Genomic DNA, 26,017 nt, shown 5'->3' on the forward strand with positions numbered 1-26,017 from the left:
AGCGTAGAGACAGGGCTAGTCAGAGGTGAGAAAAGCGTAGAGACAGGGCTATGTAGAGGGGAGAAAATCTTAGAGACAGGGCTAGTTAGAGGGGAGAAAAGCGTAGAGACAGGGCTAGTTAGAGGTGAGAAAAGCTTAGAGACAGGGCTAGGTAGAGGGGAGAAAAGCGTAGAGACAGGGCTAGTTAGAGGTGAGAAAAGACTTAGAGACAGGGCTAGGTAGAGGGGAGAAAAGCTTAGAGACAGGGCTATGTAGAGGGGAGAAAATCTTAGAGACAGGGCTAGTTAGAGGTGAGAAAAGCGTAGAGACAGGGCTAGTTAGAGGTGAGAAAAGCTTAGAGACAGGGCTAGGTAGAGGTGAGAAAAGCTTAGAGACAGGGCTAGGTAGAGGTAAGAAAAGCTTAGAGACAGGGCTAGGTAGATGGGAGAAAAGATTAGAGACAGAGCTAGGTAGAGGTGAGAAAAGCTTAGAGACAGGGCTAGGTAGATGGGAGAAAGACCGAGCTAGGTAGAGGGGAGAAAAGCTTAGAGAGGGCTAGGTAGAGGGGAGAAAAGCTTAGGGACAGGGCTAGGTAGATGGGAGAAAAGCTTAGAGACAGGGCTATGTAGAGGGGAGAAAAGCTTAGAGACAGGGCTAGGTAGAGGGGAGAAAAGCTTAGAGACAGGGCTAGGTAGAGGTGAGAAAAGCTTAGAGACAGGGCTAGGTAGAGGGGAGAAAAGCTTAGAGACAGGGCTAGGTAGATGGGAGAAAAGCTTAGAGACAGAGCTAGGTAGAGGTGAGAAAGGCTTAGAGACAGGGCTAGGTAGATGGGAGAAAGACAGAGCTAGGTAGAGGGGAGAAAAGCTTAGAGACAGGGCTAGTTAGAGGTGAGAAAAGCGTAGAGACAGGGCTATGTAGAGGGGAGAAAAGCTTAGAGACAGGGCTAGTTAGAGGGGAGAAAAGCTTAGAGACAGGGCTAGGTAGAGGGGAGAAAAGCGTAGAGACAGGGCTAGGTAGAGGGGAGAAAAGCTTAGAGACAGGGCTAGGTAGAGGGGAGAAAAGCTTAGAGACAGGGCTAGGTAGAGGGGAGAAAAGCTTAGAGACAGGGCTAGGTAGAGGGGAGAAAAGCGTAGAGACAGGGCTAGTTAGAGGTGAGAAAAGACTTAGAGACAGGGCTAGGTAGAGGGGAGAAAAGCTTAGAGACAGGGCTAGGTAGAGGGGAGAAAAGCTTAGAGACAGGGCTAGGTAGAGGGGAGAAAAGCTTAGAGACAGGGCTAGGTAGAGGGGAGAAAAGCTTAGAGACAGGGCTAGGTAGATGGGAGAAAGACCGAGCTAGGTAGAGGGGAGAAAAGCTTAGAGAGGGCTAGGTAGAGGGGAGAAAAGCTTAGGGACAGGGCTAGGTAGATGGGAGAAAAGCTTAGAGACAGGGCTATGTAGAGGGGAGAAAAGCTTAGAGACAGGGCTATGTAGAGGGGAGAAAAGCTTAGAGACAGGGCTAGGTAGAGGTGAGAAAGACTTAGAGACAGGGCTAGGTAGAGGGGAGAAAAGCTTAGAGACAGGGCTAGGTAGAGGGGAGAAACGACTTAGAGACAGGGCTAGGTAGAGGGGAGAAAAGTCTTAGAGGCAGGGCTAGGTAGAGGGGAGAAAAGCTTAGAGACAGGGCTAGGTAGAGGGGAGAAAAGCTTAGAGAGGGCTAGGTAGAGGGGAGAAAAGCTTAGAGACAGGGCTAGGTAGATGGGAGAAAAGCTTAGAGACAGGGCTAGGTAGAGGGGAGAAACGACTTAGAGACAGGGCTAGGTAGAGGGGAGAAAAGTCTTAGAGGCAGGGCTAGGTAGAGGGGAGAAAAGACTTAGAGACAGGGCTAGGTAGAGGGGAGAAAAGCTTAGAGAGGGCTAGGTAGAGGGGAGAAAAGCTTAGAGACAGGGCTAGGTAGATGGGAGAAAAGATTAGAGACAGGGCTAGGTAGAGGGGAGAAAAGCTTAGAGACAGGGCTAGGTAGAGGGGAGAAAAGCTTAGAGACAGGGCTAGGTAGAGGGGAGAAATGCTTAGAGACAGGGCTAGGTAGAGGGGAGAAAAGCTTAGAGACAGGGCTAGGTAGAGGTGAGAAAGACTTAGAGACAGGGCTAGGTAGATGGGAGAAAAGATTAGAGACAGGGCTAGGTAGATGGGAGAAAAGCTTAGAGACAGGGCTAGTTAGAGGGGAGAAAAGACTTAGAGACAGGGCTAGGTAGAGGGGAGAAAAGCTTAGAGAGGGCTAGGTAGAGGGGAGGAAAGCTTAGAGACAGGGCTAGGTATAGGGGAGAAAAGCTTAGAGACAGGGCTAGGTAGATGGGAGAAAAGCTTAGAGAGGGCTAGGTAGAGGGGAGGAAAGCTTAGAGACAGGGCTAGGTATAGGGGAGAAAAGCTTAGAGACAGGGCTAGGTAGATGGGAGAAAAGCTTAGAGACAGGGCTAGTTAGAGGTGAGAAAAGCTTAGAGACAGGGCTAGGTAGAGGTGAGAAAAGCTTAGAGACAGGGCTAGGTAGATGGGAGAAAAGATTAGAGACAGAGCTAGGTAGAGGTGAGAAAAGCTTAGAGACAGGGCTAGGTAGATGGGAGAAAGACCGAGCTAGGTAGAGGGGAGAAAAGCTTAGAGAGGGCTAGGTAGAGGGGAGAAAAGCTTAGGGACAGGGCTAGGTAGATGGGAGAAAATCTTAGAGACAGGGCTATGTAGAGGGGAGAAAAGCTTAGAGACAGGGCTATGTAGAGGGGAGAAAAGCTTAGAGACAGGGCTAGGTAGAGGTGAGAAAGACTTAGAGACAGGGCTAGGTAGAGGGGAGAAAAGCTTAGAGACAGGGCTAGGTAGAGGGGAGAAACGACTTAGAGACAGGGCTAGGTAGAGGGGAGAAAAGTCATAGAGGCAGGGCTAGGTAGAGGGGAGAAAAGACTTAGAGACAGGGCTAGGTAGAGGGGAGAAAAGCTTAGAGAGGGCTAGGTAGAGGGGAGAAAAGCTTAGAGACAGGGCTAGGTAGATGGGAGAAAAGATTAGAGACAGGGCTAGGTAGAGGGGAGAAAAGTCTTAGAGACAGGGCTAGGTAGAGGGGAGAAAGACTTAGAGACAGGGCTAGGTAGAGGTGAGAAAGACTTAGAGACAGGGCTAGGTAGAGGGGAGAAAAGCTTAGAGACAGGGCTAGGTAGATGGGAGAAAAGATTAGAGACAGAGCTAGGTAGAGGGGAGAAAAGCTTAGAGACAGGGCTAGGTAGATGGGAGAAAAGATTAGAGACAGGGCTAGGTAGAGGGGAGAAAAGCTTAGAGACAGGGCAAGGTAGAGGGGAGAAAAGATTAGAGACGGGGCTAGGTAGAGGGGAGAAAGACAGGGCTAGGTAGATGGGAGAAAAGCTTAGAGACAGGGCTAGGTAGAGGGGAGAAAAGCTTAGAGACAGGGCTAGGTAGAGGGGAGAAAAGCTTAGAGACAGGGCTAGGTAGAGGGGAGAAAAGCTTAGAGACAGGGCTAGGTAGAGGGGAGAAAAGCTTAGAGACAGGGCTATGTAGAGGGGAGAAAATCTTAGAGACAGGGCTAGTTAGAGGTGAGAAAAGCGTAGAGACAGGGCTATGTAGAGGGGAGAAAAGCGTAGAGACAGGGCTAGTTAGAGGTGAGAAAAGCTTAGAGACAGGGCTAGGTAGAGGGGAGAAAAGCGTAGAGACAGGGCTAGTTAGAGGTGAGAAAAGACTTAGAGACAGGGCTAGGTAGAGGGGAGAAAAGCTTAGAGACAGGGCTATGTAGAGGGGAGAAAATCTTAGAGACAGGGCTAGTTAGAGGTGAGAAAAGCGTAGAGACAGGGCTAGTTAGAGGTGAGAAAAGCTTAGAGACAGGGCTAGGTAGAGGTGAGAAAAGCTTAGAGACAGGGCTAGGTAGAGGTAAGAAAAGCTTAGAGACAGGGCTAGGTAGATGGGAGAAAAGATTAGAGACAGAGCTAGGTAGAGGTGAGAAAAGCTTAGAGACAGGGCTAGGTAGATGGGAGAAAGACCGAGCTAGGTAGAGGGGAGAAAAGCTTAGAGAGGGCTAGGTAGAGGGGAGAAAAGCTTAGGGACAGGGCTAGGTAGATGGGAGAAAAGCTTAGAGACAGGGCTATGTAGAGGGGAGAAAAGCTTAGAGACAGGGCTATGTAGAGGGGAGAAAAGCTTAGAGACAGGGCTAGGTAGAGGTGAGAAAGACTTAGAGACAGGGCTAGGTAGAGGGGAGAAAAGCTTAGAGACAGGGCTAGGTAGAGGGGAGAAACGACTTAGAGACAGGGCTAGGTAGAGGGGAGAAAAGTCTTAGAGGCAGGGCTAGGTAGAGGGGAGAAAAGCTTAGAGACAGGGCTAGGTAGAGGGGAGAAAAGCTTAGAGAGGGCTAGGTAGAGGGGAGAAAAGCTTAGAGACAGGGCTAGGTAGATGGGAGAAAAGCTTAGAGACAGGGCTAGGTAGAGGGGAGAAACGACTTAGAGACAGGGCTAGGTAGAGGGGAGAAAAGTCTTAGAGGCAGGGCTAGGTAGAGGGGAGAAAAGACTTAGAGACAGGGCTAGGTAGAGGGGAGAAAAGCTTAGAGAGGGCTAGGTAGAGGGGAGAAAAGCTTAGAGACAGGGCTAGGTAGATGGGAGAAAAGATTAGAGACAGGGCTAGGTAGAGGGGAGAAAAGCTTAGAGACAGGGCTAGGTAGAGGGGAGAAAAGCTTAGAGACAGGGCTAGGTAGAGGGGAGAAATGCTTAGAGACAGGGCTAGGTAGAGGGGAGAAAAGCTTAGAGACAGGGCTAGGTAGAGGTGAGAAAGACTTAGAGACAGGGCTAGGTAGATGGGAGAAAAGATTAGAGACAGGGCTAGGTAGATGGGAGAAAAGCTTAGAGACAGGGCTAGTTAGAGGGGAGAAAAGACTTAGAGACAGGGCTAGGTAGAGGGGAGAAAAGCTTAGAGAGGGCTAGGTAGAGGGGAGGAAAGCTTAGAGACAGGGCTAGGTATAGGGGAGAAAAGCTTAGAGACAGGGCTAGGTAGATGGGAGAAAAGCTTAGAGAGGGCTAGGTAGAGGGGAGGAAAGCTTAGAGACAGGGCTAGGTATAGGGGAGAAAAGCTTAGAGACAGGGCTAGGTAGATGGGAGAAAAGCTTAGAGACAGGGCTAGTTAGAGGTGAGAAAAGCTTAGAGACAGGGCTAGGTAGAGGTGAGAAAAGCTTAGAGACAGGGCTAGGTAGATGGGAGAAAAGATTAGAGACAGAGCTAGGTAGAGGTGAGAAAAGCTTAGAGACAGGGCTAGGTAGATGGGAGAAAGACCGAGCTAGGTAGAGGGGAGAAAAGCTTAGAGAGGGCTAGGTAGAGGGGAGAAAAGCTTAGGGACAGGGCTAGGTAGATGGGAGAAAATCTTAGAGACAGGGCTATGTAGAGGGGAGAAAAGCTTAGAGACAGGGCTATGTAGAGGGGAGAAAAGCTTAGAGACAGGGCTAGGTAGAGGTGAGAAAGACTTAGAGACAGGGCTAGGTAGAGGGGAGAAAAGCTTAGAGACAGGGCTAGGTAGAGGGGAGAAACGACTTAGAGACAGGGCTAGGTAGAGGGGAGAAAAGTCATAGAGGCAGGGCTAGGTAGAGGGGAGAAAAGACTTAGAGACAGGGCTAGGTAGAGGGGAGAAAAGCTTAGAGAGGGCTAGGTAGAGGGGAGAAAAGCTTAGAGACAGGGCTAGGTAGATGGGAGAAAAGATTAGAGACAGGGCTAGGTAGAGGGGAGAAAAGTCTTAGAGACAGGGCTAGGTAGAGGGGAGAAAAGCTTAGAGACAGGGCTAGGTAGAGGGGAGAAAAGCTTAGAGACAGGGCTAGGTAGAGGTGAGAAAGACTTAGAGACAGGGCTAGGTAGAGGGGAGAAAAGCTTAGAGACAGGGCTAGGTAGAGGGGAGAAACGACTTAGAGACAGGGCTAGGTAGAGGGGAGAAAAGTCTTAGAGGCAGGGCTAGGTAGAGGGGAGAAAAGACTTAGAGACAGGGCTAGGTAGAGGGGAGAAAAGCTTAGAGAGGGCTAGGTAGAGGGGAGAAAAGCTTAGAGACAGGGCTAGGTAGATGGGAGAAAAGATTAGAGACAGGGCTAGGTAGAGGGGAGAAAAGCTTAGAGACAGGGCTAGGTAGAGGGGAGAAAAGCTTAGAGACAGGGCTAGGTAGAGGGGAGAAATGCTTAGAGACAGGGCTAGGTAGAGGGGAGAAAAGCTTAGAGACAGGGCTAGGTAGAGGTGAGAAAGACTTAGAGACAGGGCTAGGTAGATGGGAGAAAAGATTAGAGACAGGGCTAGGTAGATGGGAGAAAAGCTTAGAGACAGGGCTAGTTAGAGGGGAGAAAAGACTTAGAGACAGGGCTAGGTAGAGGGGAGAAAAGCTTAGAGAGGGCTAGGTAGAGGGGAGGAAAGCTTAGAGACAGGGCTAGGTATAGGGGAGAAAAGCTTAGAGACAGGGCTAGGTAGATGGGAGAAAAGCTTAGAGAGGGCTAGGTAGAGGGGAGGAAAGCTTAGAGACAGGGCTAGGTATAGGGGAGAAAAGCTTAGAGACAGGGCTAGGTAGATGGGAGAAAAGCTTAGAGACAGGGCTAGTTAGAGGTGAGAAAAGCTTAGAGACAGGGCTAGGTAGAGGTGAGAAAAGCTTAGAGACAGGGCTAGGTAGATGGGAGAAAAGATTAGAGACAGAGCTAGGTAGAGGTGAGAAAAGCTTAGAGACAGGGCTAGGTAGATGGGAGAAAGACCGAGCTAGGTAGAGGGGAGAAAAGCTTAGAGAGGGCTAGGTAGAGGGGAGAAAAGCTTAGGGACAGGGCTAGGTAGATGGGAGAAAATCTTAGAGACAGGGCTATGTAGAGGGGAGAAAAGCTTAGAGACAGGGCTATGTAGAGGGGAGAAAAGCTTAGAGACAGGGCTAGGTAGAGGTGAGAAAGACTTAGAGACAGGGCTAGGTAGAGGGGAGAAAAGCTTAGAGACAGGGCTAGGTCGAGGGGAGAAACGACTTAGAGACAGGGCTAGGTAGAGGGGAGAAAAGTCATAGAGGCAGGGCTAGGTAGAGGGGAGAAAAGACTTAGAGACAGGGCTAGGTAGAGGGGAGAAAAGCTTAGAGAGGGCTAGGTAGAGGGGAGAAAAGCTTAGAGACAGGGCTAGGTAGATGGGAGAAAAGATTAGAGACAGGGCTAGGTAGAGGGGAGAAAAGTCTTAGAGACAGGGCTAGGTAGAGGGGAGAAAGACTTAGAGACAGGGCTAGGTAGAGGTGAGAAAGACTTAGAGACAGGGCTAGGTAGAGGGGAGAAAAGCTTAGAGACAGGGCTAGGTAGATGGGAGAAAAGATTAGAGACAGAGCTAGGTAGAGGGGAGAAAAGCTTAGAGACAGGGCTAGGTAGATGGGAGAAAAGATTAGAGACAGGGCTAGGTAGAGGGGAGAAAAGCTTAGAGACAGGGCAAGGTAGAGGGGAGAAAAGATTAGAGACGGGGCTAGGTAGAGGGGAGAAAGACAGGGCTAGGTAGATGGGAGAAAAGCTTAGAGACAGGGCTAGGTAGAGGGGAGAAAAGCTTAGAGACAGGGCTAGGTAGAGGGGAGAAAAGCTTAGAGACAGGGCTAGGTAGAGGGGAGAAATGCTTAGAGACAGGGCTAGGTAGAGGGGAGAAAAGCTTAGAGACAGGGCTATGTAGAGGGGAGAAAATCTTAGAGACAGGGCTAGTTAGAGGTGAGAAAAGCGTAGAGACAGGGCTATGTAGAGGGGAGAAAAGCGTAGAGACAGGGCTAGTTAGAGGTGAGAAAAGCTTAGAGACAGGGCTAGGTAGAGGGGAGAAAAGCGTAGAGACAGGGCTAGTTAGAGGTGAGAAAAGACTTAGAGACAGGGCTAGGTAGAGGGGAGAAAAGCTTAGAGACAGGGCTATGTAGAGGGGAGAAAATCTTAGAGACAGGGCTAGTTAGAGGTGAGAAAAGCGTAGAGACAGGGCTAGTTAGAGGTGAGAAAAGCTTAGAGACAGGGCTAGGTAGAGGTGAGAAAAGCTTAGAGACAGGGCTAGGTAGAGGTAAGAAAAGCTTAGAGACAGGGCTAGGTAGATGGGAGAAAAGATTAGAGACAGAGCTAGGTAGAGGTGAGAAAAGCTTAGAGACAGGGCTAGGTAGATGGGAGAAAGACCGAGCTAGGTAGAGGGGAGAAAAGCTTAGAGAGGGCTAGGTAGAGGGGAGAAAAGCTTAGGGACAGGGCTAGGTAGATGGGAGAAAAGCTTAGAGACAGGGCTATGTAGAGGGGAGAAAAGCTTAGAGACAGGGCTATGTAGAGGGGAGAAAAGCTTAGAGACAGGGCTAGGTAGAGGTGAGAAAGACTTAGAGACAGGGCTAGGTAGAGGGGAGAAAAGCTTAGAGACAGGGCTAGGTAGAGGGGAGAAACGACTTAGAGACAGGGCTAGGTAGAGGGGAGAAAAGTCTTAGAGGCAGGGCTAGGTAGAGGGGAGAAAAGCTTAGAGACAGGGCTAGGTAGAGGGGAGAAAAGCTTAGAGAGGGCTAGGTAGAGGGGAGAAAAGCTTAGAGACAGGGCTAGGTAGATGGGAGAAAAGCTTAGAGACAGGGCTAGGTAGAGGGGAGAAACGACTTAGAGACAGGGCTAGGTAGAGGGGAGAAAAGTCTTAGAGGCAGGGCTAGGTAGAGGGGAGAAAAGACTTAGAGACAGGGCTAGGTAGAGGGGAGAAAAGCTTAGAGAGGGCTAGGTAGAGGGGAGAAAAGCTTAGAGACAGGGCTAGGTAGATGGGAGAAAAGATTAGAGACAGGGCTAGGTAGAGGGGAGAAAAGCTTAGAGACAGGGCTAGGTAGAGGGAAGAAAAGCTTAGAGACAGGGCTAGGTAGAGGTGAGAAATGCTTAGAGACAGGACTAGGTAGAGGGGAGAAAAGCTTAGAGACAGGGCTAGGTAGAGGTGAGAAAGACTTAGAGACAGGGCTAGGTAGATGGGAGAAAAGATTAGAGACAGGGCTAGGTAGATGGGAGAAAAGCTTAGAGACAGGGCTAGTTAGAGGGGAGAAAAGACTTAGAGACAGGGCTAGGTAGAGGGGAGAAAAGCTTAGAGAGGGCTAGGTAGAGGGGAGGAAAGCTTAGAGACAGGGCTAGGTATAGGGGAGAAAAGCTTAGAGACAGGGCTAGGTAGATGGGAGAAAAGCTTAGAGTGGGCTAGGTAGAGGGGAGGAAAGCTTAGAGACAGGGCTAGGTATAGGGGAGAAAAGCTTAGAGACAGGGCTAGGTAGATGGGAGAAAAGCTTAGAGACAGGGCTAGTTAGAGGTGAGAAAAGCTTAGAGACAGGGCTAGGTAGAGGTGAGAAAAGCTTAGAGACAGGGCTAGGTAGATGGGAGAAAAGATTAGAGACAGAGCTAGGTAGAGGTGAGAAAAGCTTAGAGACAGGGCTAGGTAGATGGGAGAAAGACCGAGCTAGGTAGAGGGGAGAAAAGCTTAGAGAGGGCTAGGTAGAGGGGAGAAAAGCTTAGGGACAGGGCTAGGTAGATGGGAGAAAATCTTAGAGACAGGGCTATGTAGAGGGGAGAAAAGCTTAGAGACAGGGCTATGTAGAGGGGAGAAAAGCTTAGAGACAGGGCTAGGTAGAGGTGAGAAAGACTTAGAGACAGGGCTAGGTAGAGGGGAGAAAAGCTTAGAGACAGGGCTAGGTAGAGGGGAGAAACGACTTAGAGACAGGGCTAGGTAGAGGGGAGAAAAGTCATAGAGGCAGGGCTAGGTAGAGGGGAGAAAAGACTTAGAGACAGGGCTAGGTAGAGGGGAGAAAAGCTTAGAGAGGGCTAGGTAGAGGGGAGAAAAGCTTAGAGACAGGGCTAGGTAGATGGGAGAAAAGATTAGAGACAGGGCTAGGTAGAGGGGAGAAAATCTTAGAGACAGGGCTATGTAGAGGGGAGAAAAGCTTAGAGACAGGGCTATGTAGAGGGGAGAAAAGCTTAGAGACAGGGCTAGGTAGAGGTGAGAAAGACTTAGAGACAGGGCTAGGTAGAGGGGAGAAAAGCTTAGAGACAGGGCTAGGTCGAGGGGAGAAACGACTTAGAGACAGGGCTAGGTAGAGGGGAGAAAAGTCATAGAGGCAGGGCTAGGTAGAGGGGAGAAAAGACTTAGAGACAGGGCTAGGTAGAGGGGAGAAAAGCTTAGAGAGGGCTAGGTAGAGGGGAGAAAAGCTTAGAGACAGGGCTAGGTAGATGGGAGAAAAGATTAGAGACAGGGCTAGGTAGAGGGGAGAAAAGTCTTAGAGACAGGGCTAGGTAGAGGGGAGAAAGACTTAGAGACAGGGCTAGGTAGAGGTGAGAAAGACTTAGAGACAGGGCTAGGTAGAGGGGAGAAAAGCTTAGAGACAGGGCTAGGTAGATGGGAGAAAAGATTAGAGACAGAGCTAGGTAGAGGGGAGAAAAGCTTAGAGACAGGGCTAGGTAGATGGGAGAAAAGATTAGAGACAGGGCTAGGTAGAGGGGAGAAAAGCTTAGAGACAGGGCAAGGTAGAGGGGAGAAAAGATTAGAGACGGGGCTAGGTAGAGGGGAGAAAGACAGGGCTAGGTAGATGGGAGAAAAGCTTAGAGACAGGGCTAGGTAGAGGGGAGAAAAGCTTAGAGACAGGGCTAGGTAGAGGGGAGAAAAGCTTAGAGACAGGGCTAGGTAGAGGGGAGAAATGCTTAGAGACACGGCTAGGTAGAGGGGAGAAAAGCTTAGAGACAGGGCTATGTAGAGGGGAGAAAATCTTAGAGACAGGGCTAGTTAGAGGTGAGAAAAGCGTAGAGACAGGGCTATGTAGAGGGGAGAAAAGCGTAGAGACAGGGCTAGTTAGAGGTGAGAAAAGCTTAGAGACAGGGCTAGGTAGAGGGGAGAAAAGCGTAGAGACAGGGCTAGTTAGAGGTGAGAAAAGACTTAGAGACAGGGCTAGGTAGAGGGGAGAAAAGCTTAGAGACAGGGCTATGTAGAGGGGAGAAAATCTTAGAGACAGGGCTAGTTAGAGGTGAGAAAAGCGTAGAGACAGGGCTAGTTAGAGGTGAGAAAAGCTTAGAGACAGGGCTAGGTAGAGGTGAGAAAAGCTTAGAGACAGGGCTAGGTAGAGGTAAGAAAAGCTTAGAGACAGGGCTAGGTAGATGGGAGAAAAGATTAGAGACAGAGCTAGGTAGAGGTGAGAAAAGCTTAGAGACAGGGCTAGGTAGATGGGAGAAAGACCGAGCTAGGTAGAGGGGAGAAAAGCTTAGAGAGGGCTAGGTAGAGGGGAGAAAAGCTTAGGGACAGGGCTAGGTAGATGGGAGAAAAGCTTAGAGACAGGGCTATGTAGAGGGGAGAAAAGCTTAGAGACAGGGCTATGTAGAGGGGAGAAAAGCTTAGAGACAGGGCTAGGTAGAGGTGAGAAAGACTTAGAGACAGGGCTAGGTAGAGGGGAGAAAAGCTTAGAGACAGGGCTAGGTAGAGGGGAGAAACGACTTAGAGACAGGGCTAGGTAGAGGGGAGAAAAGTCTTAGAGGCAGGGCTAGGTAGAGGGGAGAAAAGCTTAGAGACAGGGCTAGGTAGAGGGGAGAAAAGCTTAGAGAGGGCTAGGTAGAGGGGAGAAAAGCTTAGAGACAGGGCTAGGTAGATGGGAGAAAAGCTTAGAGACAGGGCTAGGTAGAGGGGAGAAACGACTTAGAGACAGGGCTAGGTAGAGGGGAGAAAAGTCTTAGAGGCAGGGCTAGGTAGAGGGGAGAAAAGACTTAGAGACAGGGCTAGGTAGAGGGGAGAAAAGCTTAGAGAGGGCTAGGTAGAGGGGAGAAAAGCTTAGAGACAGGGCTAGGTAGATGGGAGAAAAGATTAGAGACAGGGCTAGGTAGAGGGGAGAAAAGCTTAGAGACAGGGCTAGGTAGAGGGAAGAAAAGCTTAGAGACAGGGCTAGGTAGAGGGGAGAAATGCTTAGAGACAGGGCTAGGTAGAGGGGAGAAAAGCTTAGAGACAGGGCTAGGTAGAGGTGAGAAAGACTTAGAGACAGGGCTAGGTAGATGGGAGAAAAGATTAGAGACAGGGCTAGGTAGATGGGAGAAAAGCTTAGAGACAGGGCTAGGTATAGGGGAGAAAAGCTTAGAGACAGGGCTAGGTAGATGGGAGAAAAGCTTAGAGACAGGGCTAGTTAGAGGTGAGAAAAGCTTAGAGACAGGGCTAGGTAGAGGTGAGAAAAGCTTAGAGACAGGGCTAGGTAGATGGGAGAAAAGATTAGAGACAGAGCTAGGTAGAGGTGAGAAAAGCTTAGAGACAGGGCTAGGTAGATGGGAGAAAGACCGAGCTAGGTAGAGGGGAGAAAAGCTTAGAGAGGGCTAGGTAGAGGGGAGAAAAGCTTAGGGACAGGGCTAGGTAGATGGGAGAAAATCTTAGAGACAGGGCTATGTAGAGGGGAGAAAAGCTTAGAGACAGGGCTATGTAGAGGGGAGAAAAGCTTAGAGACAGGGCTAGGTAGAGGTGAGAAAGACTTAGAGACAGGGCTAGGTAGAGGGGAGAAAAGCTTAGAGACAGGGCTAGGTAGAGGGGAGAAACGACTTAGAGACAGGGCTAGGTAGAGGGGAGAAAAGTCATAGAGGCAGGGCTAGGTAGAGGGGAGAAAAGACTTAGAGACAGGGCTAGGTAGAGGGGAGAAAAGCTTAGAGAGGGCTAGGTAGAGGGGAGAAAAGCTTAGAGACAGGGCTAGGTAGATGGGAGAAAAGATTAGAGACAGGGCTAGGTAGAGGGGAGAAAAGTCTTAGAGACAGGGCTAGGTAGAGGGGAGAAAGACTTAGGGACAGGGCTAGGTAGAGGTAAGAAAGACTTAGAGACAGGGCTAGGTAGAGGGGAGAAAAGCTTAGAGAGGGCTAGGTAGAGGGGAGAAAAGCTTAGAGACAGGGCTAGGTAGATGGGAGAAAAGATTAGAGACAGTGCTAGGTAGAGGGGAGAAAAGATTAGAGACAGTGCTAGGTAGATGGGAGAAAAGCTTAGAGACAGGGCTAGTTAGAGGGGAGAAAAGACTTAGAGACAGGGCTAGGTAGAGGGGAGAAAATCTTAGAGACAGGGCTAGTTAGAGGGGAGAAAAGCGTAGAGACAGGGCTAGTTAGAGGTGAGAAAAGCTTAGAGACAGGGCTAGGTAGAGGGGAGAAAAGCGTAGAGACAGGGCTAGTTAGAGGTGAGAAAAGACTTAGAGACAGGGCTAGGTAGAGGGGAGAAAAGCTTAGAGACAGGGCTATGTAGAGGGGAGAAAATCTTAGAGACAGGGCTAGTTAGAGGTGAGAAAAGCGTAGAGACAGGGCTAGTTAGAGGTGAGAAAAGCTTAGAGACAGGGCTAGGTAGAGGTGAGAAAAGCTTAGAGACAGGGCTAGGTAGAGGTAAGAAAAGCTTAGAGACAGGGCTAGGTAGATGGGAGAAAAGATTAGAGACAGAGCTAGGTAGAGGTGAGAAAAGCTTAGAGACAGGGCTAGGTAGATGGGAGAAAGACCGAGCTAGGTAGAGGGGAGAAAAGCTTAGAGAGGGCTAGGTAGAGGGGAGAAAAGCTTAGGGACAGGGCTAGGTAGATGGGAGAAAAGCTTAGAGACAGGGCTATGTAGAGGGGAGAAAAGCTTAGAGACAGGGCTATGTAGAGGGGAGAAAAGCTTAGAGACAGGGCTAGGTAGAGGTGAGAAAGACTTAGAGACAGGGCTAGGTAGAGGGGAGAAAAGCTTAGAGACAGGGCTAGGTAGAGGGGAGAAACGACTTAGAGACAGGGCTAGGTAGAGGGGAGAAAAGTCTTAGAGGCAGGGCTAGGTAGAGGGGAGAAAAGCTTAGAGACAGGGCTAGGTAGAGGGGAGAAAAGCTTAGAGAGGGCTAGGTAGAGGGGAGAAAAGCTTAGAGACAGGGCTAGGTAGATGGGAGAAAAGCTTAGAGACAGGGCTAGGTAGAGGGGAGAAACGACTTAGAGACAGGGCTAGGTAGAGGGGAGAAAAGTCTTAGAGGCAGGGCTAGGTAGAGGGGAGAAAAGACTTAGAGACAGGGCTAGGTAGAGGGGAGAAAAGCTTAGAGAGGGCTAGGTAGAGGGGAGAAAAGCTTAGAGACAGGGCTAGGTAGATGGGAGAAAAGATTAGAGACAGGGCTAGGTAGAGGGGAGAAAAGCTTAGAGACAGGGCTAGGTAGAGGGGAGAAAAGCTTAGAGACAGGGCTAGGTAGAGGGGAGAAATGCTTAGAGACAGGGCTAGGTAGAGGGGAGAAAAGCTTAGAGACAGGGCTAGGTAGAGGTGAGAAAGGTTAGAGACAGGGCTAGGTAGATGGGAGAAAAGATTAGAGACAGGGCTAGGTAGATGGGAGAAAAGCTTAGAGACAGGGCTAGTTAGAGGGGAGAAAAGACTTAGAGACAGGGCTAGGTAGAGGGGAGAAAAGCTTAGAGAGGGCTAGGTAGAGGGGAGGAAAGCTTAGAGACAGGGCTAGGTATAGGGGAGAAAAGCTTAGAGACAGGGCTAGGTAGATGGGAGAAAAGCTTAGAGAGGGCTAGGTAGAGGGGAGGAAAGCTTAGAGACAGGGCTAGGTATAGGGGAGAAAAGCTTAGAGACAGGGCTAGGTAGATGGGAGAAAAGCTTAGAGACAGGGCTAGTTAGAGGTGAGAAAAGCTTAGAGACAGGGCTAGGTAGAGGGGAGAAAAGCGTAGAGACAGGGCTAGTTAGAGGTGAGAAAAGACTTAGAGACAGGGCTAGGTAGAGGGGAGAAAAGCTTAGAGACAGGGCTATGTAGAGGGGAGAAAATCTTAGAGACAGGGCTAGTTAGAGGTGAGAAAAGCGTAGAGACAGGGCTAGTTAGAGGTGAGAAAAGCTTAGAGACAGGGCTAGGTAGAGGTGAGAAAAGCTTAGAGACAGGGCTAGGTAGAGGTAAGAAAAGCTTAGAGACAGGGCTAGGTAGATGGGAGAAAAGATTAGAGACAGAGCTAGGTAGAGGTGAGAAAAGCTTAGAGACAGGGCTAGGTAGATGGGAGAAAGACCGAGCTAGGTAGAGGGGAGAAAAGCTTAGAGAGGGCTAGGTAGAGGGGAGAAAAGCTTAGGGACAGGGCTAGGTAGATGGGAGAAAAGCTTAGAGACAGGGCTATGTAGAGGGGAGAAAAGCTTAGAGACAGGGCTATGTAGAGGGGAGAAAAGCTTAGAGACAGGGCTAGGTAGAGGTGAGAAAGACTTAGAGACAGGGCTAGGTAGAGGGGAGAAAAGCTTAGAGACAGGGCTAGGTAGAGGGGAGAAACGACTTAGAGACAGGGCTAGGTAGAGGGGAGAAAAGTCTTAGAGGCAGGGCTAGGTAGAGGGGAGAAAAGCTTAGAGACAGGGCTAGGTAGAGGGGAGAAAAGCTTAGAGAGGGCTAGGTAGAGGGGAGAAAAGCTTAGAGACAGGGCTAGGTAGATGGGAGAAAAGCTTAGAGACAGGGCTAGGTAGAGGGGAGAAACGACTTAGAGACAGGGCTAGGTAGAGGGGAGAAAAGTCTTAGAGGCAGGGCTAGGTAGAGGGGAGAAAAGACTTAGAGACAGGGCTAGGTAGAGGGGAGAAAAGCTTAGAGAGGGCTAGGTAGAGGGGAGAAAAGCTTAGAGACAGGGCTAGGTAGATGGGAGAAAAGATTAGAGACAGGGCTAGGTAGAGGGGAGAAAAGCTTAGAGACAGGGCTAGGTAGAGGGGAGAAAAGCTTAGAGACAGGGCTAGGTAGAGGGGAGAAATGCTTAGAGACAGGGCTAGGTAGAGGGGAGAAAAGCTTAGAGACAGGGCTAGGTAGAGGTGAGAAAGGTTAGAGACAGGGCTAGGTAGATGGGAGAAAAGATTAGAGACAGGGCTAGGTAGATGGGAGAAAAGCTTAGAGACAGGGCTAGTTAGAGGGGAGAAAAGACTTAGAGACAGGGCTAGGTAGAGGGGAGAAAAGCTTAGAGAGGGCTAGGTAGAGGGGAGGAAAGCTTAGAGACAGGGCTAGGTATAGGGGAGAAAAGCTTAGAGACAGGGCTAGGTAGATGGGAGAAAAGCTTAGAGAGGGCTAGGTAGAGGGGAGGAAAGCTTAGAGACAGGGCTAGGTATAGGGGAGAAAAGCTTAGAGACAGGGCTAGGTAGATGGGAGAAAAGCTTAGAGACAGGGCTAGTTAGAGGTGAGAAAAGCTTAGAGACAGGGCTAGGTAGAGGTGAGAAAAGCTTAGAGACAGGGCTAGGTAGATGGGAGAAAAGATTAGAGACAGAGCTAGGTAGAGGTGAGAAAAGCTTAGAGACAGGGCTAGGTAGATGGGAGAAAGACCGAGCTAGGTAGAGGGGAGAAAAGCTTAGAGAGGGCTAGGTAGAGGGGAGAAAAGCTTAGGGACAGGGCTAGGTAGATGGGAGAAAATCTTAGAGACAGGGCTATGTAGAGGGGAGAAAAGCTTAGAGACAGGGCTATGTAGAGGGGAGAAAAGCTTAGAGACAGGGCTAGGTAGAGGTGAGAAAGACTTAGAGACAGGGCTAGGTAGAGGGGAGAAAAGCTTAGAGACAGGGCTAGGTCGAGGGGAGAAACGACTTAGAGACAGGGCTAGGTAGAGGGGAGAAAAGTCATAGAGGCAGGGCTAGGTAGAGGGGAGAAAAGACTTAGAGACAGGGCTAGGTAGAGGGGAGAAAAGCTTAGAGAGGGCTAGGTAGAGGGGAGAAAAGCTTAGAGACAGGGCTAGGTAGATGGGAGAAAAGATTAGAGACAGGGCTAGGTAGAGGGGAGAAAAGTCTTAGAGACAGGGCTAGGTAGAGGGGAGAAAGACTTAGAGACAGGGCTAGGTAGAGGTGAGAAAGACTTAGAGACAGGGCTAGGTAGAGGGGAGAAAAGCTTAGAGACAGGGCTAGGTAGATGGGAGAAAAGATTAGAGACAGAGCTAGGTAGAGGGGAGAAAAGCTTAGAGACAGGGCTAGGTAGATGGGAGAAAAGATTAGAGACAGGGCTAGGTAGAGGGGAGAAAAGCTTAGAGACAGGGCAAGGTAGAGGGGAGAAAAGATTAGAGACGGGGCTAGGTAGAGGGGAGAAAGACAGGGCTAGGTAGATGGGAGAAAAGCTTAGAGACAGGGCTAGGTAGAGGGGAGAAAAGCTTAGAGACAGGGCTAGGTAGAGGGGAGAAAAGCTTAGAGACAGGGCTAGGTAGAGGGGAGAAATGCTTAGAGACAGGGCTAGGTAGAGGGGAGAAAAGCTTAGAGACAGGGCTATGTAGAGGGGAGAAAATCTTAGAGACAGGGCTAGTTAGAGGTGAGAAAAGCGTAGAGACAGGGCTATGTAGAGGGGAGAAAAGCGTAGAGACAGGGCTAGTTAGAGGTGAGAAAAGCTTAGAGACAGGGCTAGGTAGAGGGGAGAAAAGCGTAGAGACAGGGCTAGTTAGAGGTGAGAAAAGACTTAGAGACAGGGCTAGGTAGAGGGGAGAAAAGCTTAGAGACAGGGCTATGTAGAGGGGAGAAAATCTTAGAGACAGGGCTAGTTAGAGGTGAGAAAAGCGTAGAGACAGGGCTAGTTAGAGGTGAGAAAAGCTTAGAGACAGGGCTAGGTAGAGGTGAGAAAAGCTTAGAGACAGGGCTAGGTAGAGGTAAGAAAAGCTTAGAGACAGGGCTAGGTAGATGGGAGAAAAGATTAGAGACAGAGCTAGGTAGAGGTGAGAAAAGCTTAGAGACAGGGCTAGGTAGATGGGAGAAAGACCGAGCTAGGTAGAGGGGAGAAAAGCTTAGAGAGGGCTAGGTAGAGGGGAGAAAAGCTTAGAGACAGGGCTAGGTAGATGGGAGAAAAGACTTAGAGACAGGGCTAGGTAGAGGGGAGAAAAGCTTAGAGACAGGGCTAGGTAGATGGGAGAAAAGATTAGAGACAGAGCTAGGTAGAGGTGAGAAAAGCTTAGAGACAGGGCTAGGTAGATGGGAGAAAGACCGAGCTAGGTAGAGGGGAGAAAAGCTTAGAGAGGGCTAGGTAGAGGGGAGAAAAGCTTAGGGACAGGGCTAGGTAGATGGGAGAAAATCTTAGAGACAGGGCTATGTAGAGGGGAGAAAAGCTTAGAGACAGGGCTATGTAGAGGGGAGAAAAGCTTAGAGACAGGGCTAGGTAGAGGTGAGAAAGACTTAGAGACAGGGCTAGGTAGAGGGGAGAAAAGCTTAGAGACAGGGCTAGGTCGAGGGGAGAAACGACTTAGAGACAGGGCTAGGTAGAGGGGAGAAAAGTCATAGAGGCAGGGCTAGGTAGAGGGGAGAAAAGACTTAGAGACAGGGCTAGGTAGAGGGGAGAAAAGCTTAGAGAGGGCTAGGTAGAGGGGAGAAAAGCTTAGAGACAGGGCTAGGTAGATGGGAGAAAAGATTAGAGACAGGGCTAGGTAGAGGGGAGAAAAGTCTTAGAGACAGGGCTAGGTAGAGGGGAGAAAGACTTAGAGACAGGGCTAGGTAGAGGTGAGAAAGACTTAGAGACAGGGCTAGGTAGAGGGGAGAAAAGCTTAGAGACAGGGCTAGGTAGATGGGAGAAAAGATTAGAGACAGAGCTAGGTAGAGGGGAGAAAAGCTTAGAGACAGGGCTAGGTAGATGGGAGAAAAGATTAGAGACAGGGCTAGGTAGAGGGGAGAAAAGCTTAGAGACAGGGCAAGGTAGAGGGGAGAAAAGATTAGAGACGGGGCTAGGTAGAGGGGAGAAAGACAGGGCTAGGTAGATGGGAGAAAAGCTTAGAGACAGGGCTAGGTAGAGGGGAGAAAAGCTTAGAGACAGGGCTAGGTAGAGGGGAGAAAAGCTTAGAGACAGGGCTAGGTAGAGGGGAGAAATGCTTAGAGACAGGGCTAGGTAGAGGGGAGAAAAGCTTAGAGACAGGGCTATGTAGAGGGGAGAAAATCTTAGAGACAGGGCTAGTTAGAGGTGAGAAAAGCGTAGAGACAGGGCTATGTAGAGGGGAGAAAAGCGTAGAGACAGGGCTAGTTAGAGGTGAGAAAAGCTTAGAGACAGGGCTAGGTAGAGGGGAGAAAAGACTTAGAGACAGGGCTAGGTAGAGGGGAGAAAAGCTTAGAGACAGGGCTATGTAGAGGGGAGAAAATCTTAGAGACAGGGCTAGTTAGAGGTGAGAAAAGCGTAGAGACAGGGCTAGTTAGAGGTGAGAAAAGCTTAGAGACAGGGCTAGGTAGAGGTGAGAAAAGCTTAGAGACAGGGCTAGGTAGAGGTAAGAAAAGCTTAGAGACAGGGCTAGGTAGATGGGAGAAAAGATTAGAGACAGAGCTAGGTAGAGGTGAGAAAAGCTTAGAGACAGGGCTAGGTAGATGGGAGAAAGACCGAGCTAGGTAGAGGGGAGAAAAGCTTAGAGAGGGCTAGGTAGAGGGGAGAAAAGCTTAGGGACAGGGCTAGGTAGATGGGAGAAAAGCTTAGAGACAGGGCTATGTAGAGGGGAGAAAAGCTTAGAGACAGGGCTATGTAGAGGGGAGAAAAGCTTAGAGACAGGGCTAGGTAGAGGTGAGAAAGACTTAGAGACAGGGCTAGGTAGAGGGGAGAAAAGCTTAGAGACAGGGCTAGGTAGAGGGGAGAAACGACTTAGAGACAGGGCTAGGTAGAGGGGAGAAAAGTCTTAGAGGCAGGGCTAGGTAGAGGGGAGAAAAGCTTAGAGACAGGGCTAGGTAGAGGGGAGAAAAGCTTAGAGAGGGCTAGGTAGAGGGGAGAAAAGCTTAGAGACAGGGCTAGGTAGATGGGAGAAAAGCTTAGAGACAGGGCTAGGTAGAGGGGAGAAACGACTTAGAGACAGGGCTAGGTAGAGGGGAGAAAAGTCTTAGAGGCAGGGCTAGGTAGAGGGGAGAAAAGACTTAGAGACAGGGCTAGGTAGAGGGGAGAAAAGCTTAGAGAGGGCTAGGTAGAGGGGAGAAAAGCTTAGAGACAGGGCTAGGTAGATGGGAGAAAAGATTAGAGACAGGGCTAGGTAGAGGGGAGAAAAGCTTAGAGACAGGGCTAGGTAGAGGGGAGAAAAGCTTAGAGACAGGGCTAGGTAGAGGGGAGAAATGCTTAGAGACAGGGCTAGGTAGAGGGGAGAAAAGCTTAGAGACAGGGCTAGGTAGAGGTGAGAAAGACTTAGAGACAGGGCTAGGTAGATGGGAGAAAAGATTAGAGACAGGGCTAGGTAGATGGGAGAAAAGCTTAGAGACAGGGCTAGTTAGAGGGGAGAAAAGACTTAGAGACAGGGCTAGGTAGAGGGGAGAAAAGCTTAGAGAGGGCTAGGTAGAGGGGAGGAAAGCTTAGAGACAGGGCTAGGTATAGGGGAGAAAAGCTTAGAGACAGGGCTAGGTAGATGGGAGAAAAGCTTAGAGTGGGCTAGGTAGAGGGGAGGAAAGCTTAGAGACAGGGCTAGGTATAGGGGAGAAAAGCTTAGAGACAGGGCTAGGTAGATGGGAGAAAAGCTTAGAGACAGGGCTAGTTAGAGGTGAGAAAAGCTTAGAGACAGGGCTAGGTAGAGGTGAGAAAAGCTTAGAGACAGGGCTAGGTAGATGGGAGAAAAGATTAGAGACAGAGCTAGGTAGAGGTGAGAAAAGCTTAGAGACAGGGCTAGGTAGATGGGAGAAAGACCGAGCTAGGTAGAGGGGAGAAAAGCTTAGAGAGGGCTAGGTAGAGGGGAGAAAAGCTTAGGGACAGGGCTAGGTAGATGGGAGAAAATCTTAGAGACAGGGCTATGTAGAGGGGAGAAAAGCTTAGAGACAGGGCTATGTAGAGGGGAGAAAAGCTTAGAGACAGGGCTAGGTAGAGGTGAGAAAGACTTAGAGACAGGGCTAGGTAGAGGGGAGAAAAGCTTAGAGACAGGGCTAGGTAGAGGGGAGAAACGACTTAGAGACAGGGCTAGGTAGAGGGGAGAAAAGTCATAGAGGCAGGGCTAGGTAGAGGGGAGAAAAGACTTAGAGACAGGGCTAGGTAGAGGGGAGAAAAGCTTAGAGAGGGCTAGGTAGAGGGGAGAAAAGCTTAGAGACAGGGCTAGGTAGATGGGAGAAAAGATTAGAGACAGGGCTAGGTAGAGGGGAGAAAAGTCTTAGAGACAGGGCTAGGTAGAGGGGAGAAAGCCTTAGAGACAGGGCTAGGTAGAGGTAAGAAAGACTTAGAGACAGGGCTAGGTAGAGGGGAGAAAAGCTTAGAGACAGGGCTAGGTAGATGGGAGAAAAGATTAGAGACAGAGCTAGGTAGAGGGGAGAAAAGCTTAGAGACAGGGCTAGGTAGATGGGAGAAAAGATTAGAGACAGGGCTAGGTAGAGGGGAGAAAAGCTTAGAGACAGGGCAAGGTAGAGGGGAGAAAAGATTAGAGACGGGACTAGGTAGAGGGGAGAAAGACAGGGCTAGGTAGATGGGAGAAAAGCTTAGAGACAGGGCTAGGTAGATTGGAGAAAAGCTTAGAGACAGGGCTAGGTAGAGGGGAGAAAAGCTTAGAGACAGGGCTAGGTAGAGGGGAGAAATGCTTAGAGACAGGGCTAGGTAGAGGGGAGAAAAGCTTAGAGACAGGGCTAGGTAGAGGTGAGACAGACTTAGAGACAGGGCTAGGTAGAGGTGAGAAAAGCTTAGAGACAGGGCTAGGTAGATGGGAGAAAAGCTTAGAGACAGGGCTAGTTAGAGGGGAGAAAAGACTTAGAGGCAGGGCTAGGTAGAGGGGAGAAAAGACTTAGAGACAGGGCTAGGTAGAGGGGAGAAAAGCTTAGAGAGGGCTAGGTAGAGGGGAGGAAAGCTTAGAGACAGGGCTAGGTAGAGGGGAGAAAGACTTAGAGACAGGGCTAGGTAGAGGTGAGAAAAGTTTAGAGACAGGGCTAGGTAAAGGGGAGAAAAGCTTAGAGACAGGGCTAGGTAGAGGGGAGAAAAGCTTAGAGACAGGGCTAGGTAGATGGGAGAAAAGCTTAGAGACAGGGCTAGTTAGAGGTGAGAAAAGCTTAGAGACAGGGCTAGGTAGATGGGAGAAAAGCTTAGAGACAGGGCTAGGTAGATGGGAGAAAAGCTTAGAGACAGGGCTAGTTAGAGGGGAGAAAAGCTTAGAGACAGGGCTAGGTAGAGGGGAGAAAAGCTTAGAGACAGGGCTAGGTAGAGGGGAGAAAACCTTAGAGACAGGGCTTGGTAGAGGGGAGAAAGGCAGGGCTAGGGAGCGGGAAACAGGGAGACCTGTCTAAGCGACAAGGGAAAAGGCTGGGCGAAACAGGGTGAGGAAAGCAGGGGAAAAGGGGAGTGTAGAGATCAAAGAGAGGCAGGATCTGTGTCATTAAAGCCAAAGCGCTAAAGGGATTGGCGTGCGAAGGGATCCATAAGAGGTTTAAAGCAGTAGCATTGATTTGAGGTTTTGGCTTCTGTCTTCCACACTTTCATTAAACAGTCACATTTTCTGCCTCTGCTTTTCACTGCCTTTCCTTAATATCTGTCTCTCTCTCTCACTCTGTCTCTCTCTGTCTCTCTCTCTCTATCTTGTGCTCTCTCTCTGTCTCACTCGATATCTGGCTTTTGCCATTCTCTTTTTTAATGTATTCTCTCTCTATCACTCTCTCTGTTAATGTATTCTCTCTCTCTCACTCAATTCAATTCAATTGACTTTATTGACATGGCAAGTTCATTATTACTTACATTGTCAAAGTATACATATTGAAAAATAAATATATATATTTATATATATATGTAAAATATATATATATATATTTATATATAAATAAATGGTGGGACCAACAGCAATAATAATAGTAGTAGTGGACATTGGATTACCATTAACATCAACTACAACACTCTCACTTTTAATGTATTCTCTCTCTCTTTACCAAAGCCACCTGCGTTCTACCCACTTGCCACTTCCCAAGTGGACTCATAATCGTCCAACTGACCAGCCTTCACTCCACTCACTCTGCCATTTCCATTGTCTCCCAGAGCTTCTAATTCATTTCAATCGAATCCTGTTGTTATTCAACTGACACACAGGAGACTTGAGTCTTTGTTAGTAACAATCCATGACTTAACACACTTGTCAGTCCTCCTGTTTAAATAATGATAAAGATGTCCTATTTCAGTGGAGATGCTCCACTGACCACTCAGATAGATCTTAAGCTGAAGATAGGTGGCTTTGAACAGAGATTTGTATTAGAAGAGCAGGAGAGTGTAAATATGTGACCGTTCTTCTTTACATATGAGAACACAGAGCTTCCCAATGCTGCAGTTGGCTTCATTATAGCGCTGCATGGGTAATGCACTGTAATCTATTCAGCATAGTGATGTGTTTGTGTGTTTGTGTGTGGTGTGCGTGTGTGTGTGGCATGGGTAATGCACTGTAATTATTCAGGTGGAGGCTGGGGGGCTAGTGTGGTGTAAGATAGCATGTGTAGGAGACAGAGGAGATGTTTCTGGTATGAAAAGTATCTCTCTCCCACAGCCACATATCCATTAGCACTAAAGCAGGGGATTGTATGTGCAAATGTCAACAAGATCTCACGGTTTGACCAATTTCCCTTCCGATTCTGACGTGTATACACATTTCTCCAAACGTCAAATGTCGAAGCGCTGCTGCAGACGTCAACATGCGTGGTGTTTTGGACACCCTGGGTTGCTGCTCCTTTAAGTGGCTCCTCCTGCATTCATTCTGAATGGTTAAAGCTGCAAAACATGTCACTTTTTTTGGGCGACCTGACCAAATTCACATATAAATGTGAGTTATAGATCTGCCATTCTCATTGAAAGCCAGTCTAAGAAGCGGTAGATCTGTTCTATGTGTACTATTTCTATGCTTCCCGTTCTTAAGTTTCGTTTTTGTGCACCAGCTTCAAACAGCTGAAAATACAATATTTATGGTTCTGGAAAACATATTTCCCAGCGGTTTAGATGGTACAGTTATTCTCTACACTTTACTTGCTTGTTTTATCACATTAACTGAAATTAGAATTTGACTATTAGAATTTTAGTTAAGGTTTGGGATAGGGTTAAAACAACAACAACAACACCAGGAGTGTCCACAAGGCCCTAGCAAAACACAAGCCTACTTGATGGTAATAGTGCTCACCATTGCCCCTATGGGCGGGTTTCAAAGGCCTCTCCCGACGTCCTCGGGACATGGACGGATGTCCAATTTTGAAGTGAATCTTGAGCGACCTGGCTGCAAATAGGACCAGGGATTACATGTGTATTGACAAAATGCAGACACACACACATGCACACAAATGCCCAAACACATGCGCACACACACATGCACACAAATGCCCAAACACATGCGCACACACACATGCACACAAATGCCCAAACACATGCGCACACACACTCACACACAGACAAATCAATACGCATACACACACACACACACGTTGGGGGATTATAAAGGGTAGTGTGTGTGTGTGTGTGTGTGAGGGAAAGTTCCCAGTGGTGATTGATATTAGATCCAGAAAGACCCGGCACCAACGGTATCTCAACTTCATCTAATTAATCAGACTGGTTGCTCCACTCATCCTTCATCATCTCTCTCTCTCTCCCCCCTCTCTCTGTCTCTCTTTCTCTCTCTTTCTGTCTCTCTCTTTATTTCCCCCCTCTCTCTCCCTCTCTGTCTTTTTATATTTATTCCCCCTCTCTCTCTGTCTCCCTCTCTCTCTCTCTCTCTCTTCTCCCCCCTCTCTATATTTCCTTTCTCTCTCTTTCTGTTTCCCTCTCTCTCTCGGTCTCTCTCTGTCTTTCTCTATTTATTTCCTCCCTCTCTCTTTCTTCCTCCCTTTCTTTTCCTGCCTGTCTCAGTCTCTCCCTCTGCCCCACTTCCCAACTCTCCTGATCTGTCTTCCTCTGTATCTTTAGCCTCCCCTCTCACCCTCATCACTCTCTCCCCTCAATGTATTCCTCTCTCTCCTGCTGTCTATAGGCCTACAACTTAACATGTATTACCTAAATCAGTGAGCCCATTCCTTACTGTCACCCGGAAAAAACGTATATGCTGGAACTGTACAATGTCATTCATTCATGATTATCTAAATGACCATTGCCAGTAGGGTGCACTGTAGTGGTTGGAGTAAACGTCACAGCGAGCGTTCAAAACGCGTTTGCCGCGTGTAGTTTTGAAGATCCAGGCTGCGGCAATCTGTATTGGGAGGAGCTGGTGCTAAAGCGTCGCGTCAGTACCAGCGGCAGGAATACTGCCGAGTCCATATGCGCATTAAAGTTCCTTCTGTTCGAGGAGAGAAGACGAGGAGGACTTTGCTTGGTTATCGAAAGGAAGGAAGAAAGAACCCGAAGTGGTACTCTGATGTGCATCCGAGGAGGCTGGCAGGGAAACGGTGGAATGATTTTAGCCAGTCAGGCTTGACGCATAATCCTACCCCCGCCCCAGCCACACTGTTCGTTAGAGAGAGTCTTGCCTGCTTCAACTCAAATCCTCACCAGAGAAGATTTACGGAGGACTGCTGTCTGATTCACACGCCCGCATACCTGGGAAAGGCAATGTCTTTGACCCATTCCGCTGCATAGCAGAGGAGGTGGCACTATATGAAGACATTTTGTCCATTTTAAATTACATAGGCTATTTTCGTCTTTTTTTGTAAAGACACAATTGGATAAGTCTGTTATTCCACTATTTAATGCGCACCGAGACGTGGACGGAAGTTGCCAATATGGCTTTTTGATCATTCCATTATAGCTACCGGAGAGTTGGAGTCATGATGACAGCGCTCCCGTTGGTCTCGCGGCCCGCCTGCTGCTGATGGTAACGTCTAGGATGTCTTTCAACGGTCTCAGGATCCAGAACCAACCGATTTATCAATGGAGGAGGAGACTGACACCCGCAAGATCAACAACAGCTTCCTTCGCGACCACAACTATGCTACTGAAGGTATGCATCGAAAAACTATTTTTCACCACATATGTACACTGCACGGTTTATTTCATAGAGTATGTAGGCCGAGTATTCCGCATATCGGTCATGATGAGGGATTGATTGACTTATCCCTACCAGAAGAATACTTAGTGACATAATAGTGTCCCGACCCGGACACTTATCGATCTTGCGTGGTGTCATGTAGACTACCGATTGTTTCGGATGCGCATTTATGGAGAGTGGCGGTCTACTGGTCTGGCCTACTCTCTACCCACTGGGCCCAAACTGGTTGAATCAACGATGTTTCCACATCATTTCAATGGAATTACTTTGA

General features: G+C 48.8%; 1 protein-coding gene across 2 annotated transcripts in view; it reads left to right on the forward strand.

Moving 5' to 3' along the window:
• LOC129827381 (serine/threonine-protein phosphatase 2A 55 kDa regulatory subunit B beta isoform-like) overlaps positions 1-26,017 on the forward strand; it is a 77,271-nt gene that overhangs the window by 26,274 nt on the left and 24,980 nt on the right. The window contains exon 1 of one of the 2 annotated variants that reach the window (XM_055888166.1): positions 24,905-25,698. The exons of the other annotated variant lie outside the window; for it this stretch is intronic. Within the exon in view, the coding sequence (XP_055744141.1) occupies positions 25,629-25,698 (70 nt within the window). The 5' untranslated portion in view covers positions 24,905-25,628. Of the gene's footprint in view, positions 1-24,904; positions 25,699-26,017 lie in introns of those variants that run through there. 2 annotated transcript variants of the gene reach the window in all.

This window comes from Salvelinus fontinalis, chromosome 29, assembly GCF_029448725.1.
Source record: "Salvelinus fontinalis isolate EN_2023a chromosome 29, ASM2944872v1, whole genome shotgun sequence".
NCBI classification, from domain to species: Eukaryota; Metazoa; Chordata; class Actinopteri; order Salmoniformes; family Salmonidae; genus Salvelinus; species Salvelinus fontinalis.